At 41.4% G+C, this 10,311-nt stretch overlaps 1 protein-coding gene across 2 annotated transcripts in view; it reads left to right on the plus strand.

The window, feature by feature from the left end:
- The window catches only part of LOC139556930 (ubiquitin carboxyl-terminal hydrolase 11-like), a 38,919-nt gene extending 31,731 nt beyond the window's left edge, over positions 1–7,188 (plus strand). For both annotated transcript variants that reach the window (XM_071371085.1, XM_071371084.1), the window contains exons 18-21: positions 2,895–3,044; positions 3,224–3,339; positions 3,418–3,506; positions 3,603–7,188. In XM_071371085.1, coding sequence (XP_071227186.1) covers positions 2,895–3,044; positions 3,224–3,339; positions 3,418–3,506; positions 3,603–3,773 — 526 coding nt within the window. In that variant the 3' untranslated portion in view covers positions 3,774–7,188. The remainder of the gene's footprint in view (positions 1–2,894; positions 3,045–3,223; positions 3,340–3,417; positions 3,507–3,602) is intronic.
- Positions 7,189–10,311: the final 3,123 nt, after the last annotated feature.

Here is a 10,311-nt window from a genome sequence, read left to right on the forward strand (position 1 = left end):
TTTTACTCACCTCGGCTGCAGTGAAGGAGAGCCCGCAGGTTTTGGTAGGGGGCCGTGTCAGTGGCACTGTATTGTCCTCAAAGCGGGCAAAAAAGTTGTTTAGCCTGTCTGGGAGCAAGACATCCTGGTCCGCGACGGGGCTGGTTTTCTTTTTGTAATCCGTGATTGACTGTAGACCCTGCCACATACCTCTTGTGTCTGAGCTGTTGAATTGCGACTCGATTTTGTCTCTGTACTGGGACTTAGCCTGTTTGATTGCCTTGCGGAGAGAATAGGTACACTGTTTGTATTCGGTCATGCTTCCGGTCACCTTGCCCTGGTTAAAAGCAGTGGTTCGCGCTTTCAGTTTCACGCGAATGCTGCCGTCAATCCACGGTTTCTGGTTTGGGAATGTTTTAATCGTTGCTGTGGGTACGACATCGTCAATGCACTTCCTAATGAACTCGCTCACCGAATCAGCATATTCGTCAATATTGTTGTTGGACGCGATGCGGAACATATTCCAATCCGCGTGATCGAAGCAGTCTTGAAGCGTGGATTCAGATTGGTCGGACCAGCGTTGAACAGACCTGAGCGCGGGAGCTTGTTGTTTGAGTTTCTGTTTGTAGGCTGGAATCAACAAAATGGAGTCGTGGTCAGCTTTTCCGAAAGGGGGGCGGGGGAGGGCCTTATATGCGTCGCGGAAATTAGTATAACAATGATCTAGGGTTTTTCCAGCCCTGGTAGCACAATCGATATGCTGATAGAATTTAGGGAGTTTTGTTTTTAGATTAGCCTTGTTAAAATCCCCAGCTACGATGAATGCAGCCTCAGGGTGTGTGGTTTCCAGTTTACAAAGAGTCAGATAAAGTTCGTTCAGGGCCATCGATGTGTCTGCTTGGGGGGGAATATATACGGCTGTGATTATGATTGAAGAGAATTCCCTTGGTAGATAATGCGGTCGACATTTGATTGTGAGGAGTTCTAGATCAGGTGAACAGAATGACTTGAGTTCCTGTGTGTTGTTATGATGATCACACCACTTCTCGTTAATCATAAGGCATACCCCCCCGCCCCTCTTCTTACCGGAAAGATGTTTGTTTCTGTCGGCGCGATGCATGAAGAAACCAGCTGGCTGCACCGACTCCGTTAGCGTCCCTTGAGTTAGCCATGTTTCCGTGAAGCAGAGCACGTTGCAATCCCTGATGTCTCTCTGGAATGCTACCCGTGCTCGGATTTCATCAACCTTATTGTCAAGAGACTGGACATTGGCGAGTAGTATGCTAGGGAGTGGAGCGCGATGTGCCCGTCTCCGAAGCCTGACCACGAGACCGCCTCGTTTGCCCCTTTTTCGGCGTCGCACAGGGTCGCCGGCTGGGATCAGATCCATTGTATTGGGTGGAAGGCAAAACACTGGATCCGTTTCGGGAAAGTCATATTCCTGGTAGGAACGATGATGAGTTGACATGTTCACCTTCCAGGAATTGAGTACAGCTCATTGCGACATGGGGCCGTGCATTATCATGCTGAAACATGAGGTATTGGCGACGGATGAATTGGCACAGTATCTCTGTGCATTCAAATTGCCATCTATAGTTGTGTTCGTTGTCCGTAGCTTATGCCTGTCCATACCATAATCCCACCGCCACCATTTTAGAGAAATAAGCTTTTTGTGTGTATGGAACATTTCTGGCATCTTTTATTTCAGCTCATGAAATATAGGATCAACACTTTACATGTTGCGTTTATATTTTTGTTCAGTGTAATTTACCGCCTGGTGACATCACCTGGCAGGCCAAAACTCCATCCCACCAAAACAGGCTGAAATGTCAGGTGGTCAGTTCATACACTAAAACGGCATTTTCACAATTTCACAGTATTATTCCAACCTCATAGTGTGGAAATGTATATAAAGCACAAGAACGTAACGTTTTTCACTGCGCTGGGCCTTTAACATTTCATTTTTTCCCAGGAAAAGCTGAAGACTCAATTTTGAATATCAGTAACATATCACATCTTACTGCTAAATACTGTTAAAGCTCAGATTCACCGGTAGGATTGTCAAACGTTTGCCTGCCGACAGTACATGGCACCTCTGAACAGTGTCGGCAGTTAATCTCATTTGTGTTCACACAGCAAAGATCTCAGAAGTCATCAGACACTCAGCCATGTTTAAAATACTCCAAACCAGAAGGTGGCAGTAGTGTTGTTTGGCAATGCAAATAGTCTTTTTTGTTTTGTTTGAAAGTCCTTGTTGACACTAGCCAGATGGCCACAGCTAGATAACTACCTAGCAAGATGATGAAGACACAATTTATTTCACTCTCTGTAATTCCATACTGCCAGTGCCTGTCCATAGCCAGATTTTGAGCTTGCTAGCATATTCACTAGCTAGCACAACATAGTGCAGTGTCCTTAGCTAGCTAGCTAACTCATGGGAACTAGGTAATCCATTGTGATTTAATTATAATGTCAATACTAGCTACAGTGGTTAGCTAGCTTTGGGGAAGTATATAGTGTTGTGTGCATTTGCGTCTGTGCACTTAGCTAGCTACCATCCCATAGCCTACATTGCATATGAAGTGTGACTGGCTCATCCGTGGATGTACGGGAAAATGCCCTCTTAAAAAATATATATTGTTTTCCTTTCTAACGTGGGTTTTTGCTCTCTGATTGGCTCAAAGTCATGTTGTTCGCCACTGACAAGCGTTGCGATGCTGCTGAGAATCAATAGGTTGGTTGCTACCAGGTCAGCACGCAGCAGGTACTGCTTTTGTTCTGGCAAGAGAAGGAACGGCCTCCCACTGATAAGTACCTATCGGCAGTGAGATCTCTGTGTGTTTCATGCGTTATGTTAAGTAGCTGTGATTTGTGTGCAATTGTCTTCTGTGTTGTGTTGCGTATGTTTGCTGCAGGTACTGCCCAATATGTAAGAAACACCAACTGGCCACTAAGAAACTGGACCTGTGGTCACTGCCTGAGGTTCTCATCATCCACCTGAAACGCTTCTCCTACACCAAGTACTCCAGGGAGAAGTTGGATATCATCGTTGACTTTCCTCTCAGGTTGGTTATATCATGTCTGTCTCTTTTACTGTAATTTAAAATATTCTGTACATATTTACATTTTTAAGTGGGAAGGATGTCAGTGTGACTATTACTCTTCCAGACCTCCACTCAATCCAGTTATTAGTGCACTTTTTCACAGGTGCTATCTTCATCCAACCCGTTTCTCTTTATTGCAGACACCTCGACTTCTCGGGTTTTCTGCTGAGGAAGACCGGTACAAACGGAGAGCCACCCAGCCGATATGATCTGATAGCAGTTTCCAACCACTACGGCGGACTCCGAGATGGACATTGTGAGATTTTGATTTTGTATGTCATACTTTGTCATATGTCTTCATTTTGTTCAACACATTTTTCTGCTCTCTCGACAGACACCAGCTATGCCCGGAACAAAGACAATGGACAATGGTATTACTTCGATGACAACAAGGTGACGTATGCAAGGGAGGAACAAATTGTGGTAAGTTTAGCTACTGAAAAGTTTAGAATTCCTTCTTTAAAAAATGTTTCTTGCAATGTCGTCATGATCTCCCCTCCCTTGCCTCTACCCTTCCAGACTAATGCTGCCTACCTCCTGTTCTACCACCGACAAGACAAGATTCGTCAGCCCACCTTACCCCCCCCCCCGGACAGCTCCTCCTCTCCCGCCCAGCCTGCTAATGTCACTTCCCACAAACATGATGGGATGGAGAGAGCCACTTCCTGTGTCAACATGGAAACAGACTGAAACAGTTTTTTTTGGTAATCTTTTTTTTCTCTGAGTTGATTTTATATTGTTATTTATTTTCTATTCCAAAAAACTTGAACCTTCTGCCTCTCCTCTGCATTGAACAAGGTGTGAGAAGCGGAGGCTAGATTCTCAGGCTGGTGCAGAAGCGTGAGGAATGCAATTTATGTTTCTTCTACATTTTCTTTACATTGGTCTCCCCAGATTTACTAGATCATTAATAGAAGAATGTTGAATAATGATTTCTGGTATTGCTTAATCACAGACTAAGGTATGTAGTGTCTGTCTATGCTGATGCCAACTGGACCCCTTCGTGATTGGACATAAGCAATTATAATTTAGTTTGTTCAATCAAGACCTATGAATTGTGAAAATCTCTGCACCGCTATTAATCTCTGCTATGATGCATTGCTACCTCAAACTTTGATTACTGATGTTGAGCTCAATTTGAGGAAGATTTCCTTGAGGCTCTTTGAATAGAATTGAATACATTTTGCTCTAGAAGGTAAATCACAACATTTGAGGTTAACGACACGGATAACTAATTCCGTTTACTCCTGATTTAAAAATGAGATTACATTCCCCAGTTACTCAATGTTCTTTATATCAGGGACTGCATTAACAGAAAGACAAACATTGCAATGTGATTTATATACACTACATGGCCAAAAGTATGCTCGTCAAACAACGTATTCCAAAATCATGGACATTAATATGATTTTGGAGCCCCTTTGCTGTTATAACTGCATCCACTCTTCTGGGAAGGCTTTCCCCTAGATGTTGGAGCATTGCTGTGGGGACTTGTTTCCATTAAGCCACAAGAACATTAGTGAGGACGGGCACTGATGTTATGCGATTAGGCCTGGCTCGCAGTCGGCATTGCAAGTCATCAAAGGTATTTGACGGGTTGAGGTCAGGGCTCTGTGCAGGCCAGTCGAGTTCTTTCACACTGATCTCAACCAACCATTTCTGTATGGACCTTGCTTTATGCACGGGGACATTATCATGCTGAAACAGGAAAGGGCCTTCCCCCAAACTGTTGTCACAAAGTTGGAAGCACAGAATCGTCTAGGATGTCGCTGTAGCATTAAGATTTCCCTTCACTGGAACTAAGGGGCCTAGCCCGAACGATGAAAAACAGTCCCAGACCATTATTCCTCCTCCACCAAACTTTACAGTTGGCACTATGCATTTGGCCAGGTAGCGTTCTCCTGACATCCGCCAAACCCAGATTTGTCCGTCGGACTGCCAGATGGTGAAGCGTGATTCTTTACTCCAGAGAACGTGTTTCCACTAGCCCAGAGTCGTCTACTCCAGCCGATGCTTGGCATTGCGCATGGTGATCTAAGGCTTGTGTGCGGCTGCTTGGCCATGGAAACCCATTTCATTAAGCTCCCGACGAACAGTTCTTGTGCTGAGGTTGCTTCCAGAGGTAGTTTGGAACTCAGGAGTGAGTGTTGCAACCGAGGACAGACCATTTTTACGCTCTACGCGCTTCAACACTTGATGGTCCCGTTCTGTGAGCTTGTGTGGCCTACCACTTCGCGGCTGATCTGTTTTTGCTCCTAGACAATTTCCACTTCACAATAACAGCACTTACAGCTGACCGGGGCAGCTCTAGCAGGGCAGAAATTTGACAAACTGACTGGTTGAAAAGGTGGCATCCCATGACGGTGACACATTGAAAGTCGCAGACCTTTTCAGTACAGGCCATTCTACTGCCAATATTTACCTATGGAGATTGCATGGTTGTGCTCGATTTTATACAACTGTCAGCAACGGGTGTGGCTGAAATAGCTGAATCTACTAATTTGAAGGGGTGTCCACACACTTTTGGCCATGTAGTGTAGAACAAAGGTAAACAAAGGACCATAGTATTCGAAAGCAACACTTTGAATACAGTTGCAGGTGCCATGGAATAGCTTTGTATATTTTCTCTTGTGATCCATTTTTTTATTATCAGAGCAGGTATTTGTTTTTACTTCACTTACAAATACACATTGGGCATCTCAGCACTTCTGCAGATCTTCCATTTCTGGTTAGGATTATCTTTCCACTATCAAGAATGATTTTGATCACCTCTGGTGCAGGACATTAACAGATGCATATTCTTGGGATTTAAAAGGAATTTGTACTCTTATCTTAGTAAAAGCATATAGCTACACATTACAATTTAGATATCACTGTTTTATTTTAGTCTGCGCAATTTCTTAATAAGGAATAATGAGGAATACAGCAAAGTGCTTTCTGGATAGAGCTCTTAAATAATTTTTTAAGCCCATCTGTACAGTATTTTTGTATTGTAATAAATATATTCTTTGATCATCTGGATCAGATGCAGGGGATTGGCGACTTATTTACTTTACTTAATAATAGATGGAATATTTTATTGTATAATCTTTTGCAATTAATAACATATGATTCTGATGACAATAGGCATGAGGTAGATTTTACACTTTTACATGACAGCCTGGCTTTCCTGATATCTTTTTAACAAATGATCAGGATTCATAAACCCTTGATCTAAGGTGGCTGTGAGAGCTGGTTAACTCAAGCCCTTCTCTAGAGATGTACTGTAGTTTAGATTGGGCTGTGGCCATACTCTGATTCCCAAGGCCTGCTTCGTTTTGGGTTCTTTATTTCCCTGAGATAGTAATATACAGTATATAGAAACAGGAACTGGAGAACATAATACTGCCAAGAAACCTCTGAAAGGACAATCTTCAAATTTTTGTCACATTGCTACAGTATGTTTAAGCACAATTTTGTATAGAAAACACCTTTTGGCTTCTACTGTAAACAGTGAGCGAACATGCATGAGGTTAATACCAACCTGACTACACAATTATCTTGCTCACCAACACCTCACCAACACCTGTTTGATCTGAAATTGCTGTTCACAACTTAGCAGCCATTTTGTACAAGGGAGTGACCGGAATGTTGTATTTTAGTGTTAACACATGATTGGTGATGCTCCTGTAAATGTCTGGGCTTTTAGTAGGAACAGAGGAAGAACTCCAAGGTGGTTTTGTGCTTCTTCTGAACTATCTGGAATAGATGACAGGTTGCCATACCAAACATATTAATTGGTCCTCCCAAACTACTTAACATCCAGTATGATACACAGGCAGCCTAACTGATATTTTTCTAATAATTGGGCAAAATATGAGAATTGAGCTGCCTGTCTAAACTCAGCCTAACATCCACATTTAGGATGTTATAGTGCACTGAATATTGTACCAACTTTATTATATGAGGAACTTTATATAAGGTAAAGTTTTAATATTTATACCTCAATGAAAATTGGCATTGCACACTTGCAATGCCAATGCCTTTCAGTTCAATGTGGCGTTGACTTAATGCAGTAAAGTTGCTGCGTTCCAATGAGTATGTGAAATAAAATAAATCTATGATGTATGTGTCTGATTCATTCTTATAATGTGTATAACACATTGTACTTCTGCCTCAGGATGACATAATTAAACATCCAATTAAGATGTACTTGTACATGTGTGCATAAAATGGGAAGTATGTGGAGATGTGGCGCCACAAATAATTTTACATAATTTACAAATTTTTTAAGGTCTCTCCCCAGCTAGCACAGAACGCTCCTGTAACGTTTCATAAAGGTTCTCCTTTGGTTCTTAGAAAAATAACTTTAACAAAACATTCTGGGAACATTGTGGGAAAGTTGTTTTTCTATGAACCAAAGGAGAACCTTTAAGGGAATCTTGCTATTTTGAAACACATTGTTCTGAGAACGTTCAAATAACTTCATAAAATAAAGTCGTTTTTTGGTGAATTTGAATTTTTACGTAATTTTCCCCTGTGGTTCCCGTTCGGTTGTTGGAAGAAAAAAGATGTGAACGTTCTGGGAAGGTTGCATATCTAAGGGCCATATTGGATCAAACTGTTGAAAGAGGAGATGAAGTGTGTGTGGAGGTGAGTGCACATCATTTTGTAAATAGCTAACTATTTTTTTCTTCCCCACTTATTCTGGGAAAATTGCAAGGCACATATTTTATTTACAAGACAGTCATGTGACACCTTGGTCACCATAGCAACTTTTGACATTTGGGGAAATGGCTGCCAGGCGGTTTAGCTTGTTTCAAGAAATGCTAATATGACAATTTTTACAGGTAAGGAGTCAGAGAAACATACTAAAACTACAACAACTGTTTATACTGTATGAACATGTTAGGGGGTAGCACAGTTATTTTTGAAGGTGTTGTGTATGCATAATATTGTTTTATGCCGAAGTTAGCTTAGCTAACGTAAACTCATCCCATTCCGTACAAATGTGCGCAACCGCAACATTCAAACAAGGCTACAAAGAAAACTAATGGGACTGTAGCGACTGTGTTGACTTCAAAATCGGGGGTGTGAACTAGGTTTCTATTCAAGCGTTGATCGACATGGTAATGGCTCTATAGTATTGTAGAAAAGTTGAAAAAACGGACCCTCCGTTACATCGTGACGTGTCATGTCGTAACGTACAGCATGCATAAAGCAACTATTTCTGTCTTACAATCTCTCTCCACCAGGTGTAGCACTTCTCTCATCGTTTAAAAACAAGAAATGGACAGGGAAGGGGGAATACCTAGTCATTTTTTGCGTCATCATTGCATGCGATCATCATTCTCAAAGCCGCTGTTTACTTCTAAGATCACTTTAGCACCGCCCTAAAAACCCGATTCAAATTCGACACAAACCTTCAAATAGGTATGTAATGACACATTATATAAACTCTTTATAGTGTTTTATTTACATTTTAGAGGCGATAAGGTGATAAGTTGGACAGATCGAGTGAAAAAAAGCAATCTCTCCTCACTATCACGCATTAGTTTCGCTTCCCCACCCGCCATTTTTAAAAAGACCCGACGGGGCTCATTGCCTGCTTGAATTATGCAGAAACGCGCAGCGTTTAGGTCATGTAATTGGTAATGTTGGAAAGGGGAGAAATTGTGCTTTACAATGGTATTGACATTACAGTTGATCTGGAAGTATTACGTTTTTGGGGTGCTAAAATAAGGGCAATTGTACGGACCAAGGCGATGTACGAGTTTACGTGAGTTTACGTTAGTATGTTCTCTAATTGCATTGGCTGCTAGCTAGGTCTAACCATAAAAACTATTTTAAAAACTTGTTTCCATGGAGAGTGACAAATTAGGTCTGATAACCCTCTTGCTATGTCATAAGTTGGGTGGCAATAGATTTGATTTGTTGAATGAGTAGGCTACTTGGCTAGTACCTGACGATGTTAGCCATGTCACATGACCCGTCATGTAAATAAGGACGTGATTGCAATTAAATAGTAAAGAGAGGTTTAAGACGAATTTTCAATGGGATGTCACATTATTTCCACTGAAATACATTAGTAATTCATTCATTTTGGGGGGGTATTTTATTGGAATCCCCATTAGCTGTTGCAAAAGCAGCAGCTACTCTTCCAGGGGTCCACAGAAACATGACATAATACAGAACATGAATAGACAAGAACAGCCCAAGGACAGAACTATATAAAAAAAGGCACGTGGCCTACATATCAATTTGTGTGTGTGTGTGTGTGTGTGTGTGTGTGTGGGTGGGTGGGTGGGTGGGTGGGTGGGTGGGTGGGTGGGTGGGTGTGTGTGTGTGTCTGCAGGGTTGTTTGAAAGAAAATGTTTTACCTAAACAATTCAACAATAGGAGGGCATATATACATAACTATACCCAAACAACAGGTGATTTTCCTAGGTTGGGGATCAAAGGAGAGCTGCTCTCCAGGGTGGGGGCTGTCACAGTCAATCATGCCAGCCTCTTTTTGAAAGGCCTTTACTTATGACTTAAACAGATTCATTTTCTACCCATCTTATTAATTAATGCTGTGGGGTAAATCAGGTGTTTCTTGGTGGTCTTAAATAAATCTACTGTGAAACAAAAGTGTACACTCTACACACATGTTTATTGACTTAAAAAAAGACAACAGTAACATGACAGATATAGTAGAGACGATACAAAAATCTATTCGTCGGTATGTATTTTCCAAAGCCTGTCTGGATGTGAACTACAATGTGCCTTGAAAACTTACGGAGCCTTGACGGGGCGGGTGTGGGATATCCTGCGAGCAAGAGAGGCTGTCTTGACGACGGGGTGGAATTGGAAACGGCAGGATGTCAAAACCTATAACCAGGCCCTTTATCTGTAAGAAAGGAATAGTAAAAATGTTTAATTAATTATAACATGTTTTAAACTGTATGTACTAAAGATTTAGAATTAAAGGGGGATTAATGCTATATCTCACCCCTTAATGAACGGGAATCTCTCGTTTCAAAACAATGTCTTATTTTATACGAATACAGTCTTTCCTACAACAGTATGTTATAAACATAAACATTTAAAGGTTATTAAAATTGTAGTACTGTGTCTGGTAATGATGTACAACTGTTGTACAACAATGTTAATACATAAAACATTTGTGCATGTTTAAATATTGCGCAGTAAAATTGTTAAAATAATTCTAACATGTTTTAAAAAGGTTTGTACTAAAGATTTAGAA

Source organism: Salvelinus alpinus, chromosome 28 (genome assembly GCF_045679555.1).
Source record: "Salvelinus alpinus chromosome 28, SLU_Salpinus.1, whole genome shotgun sequence".
Classification (NCBI taxonomy): Eukaryota; Metazoa; Chordata; class Actinopteri; order Salmoniformes; family Salmonidae; genus Salvelinus; species Salvelinus alpinus.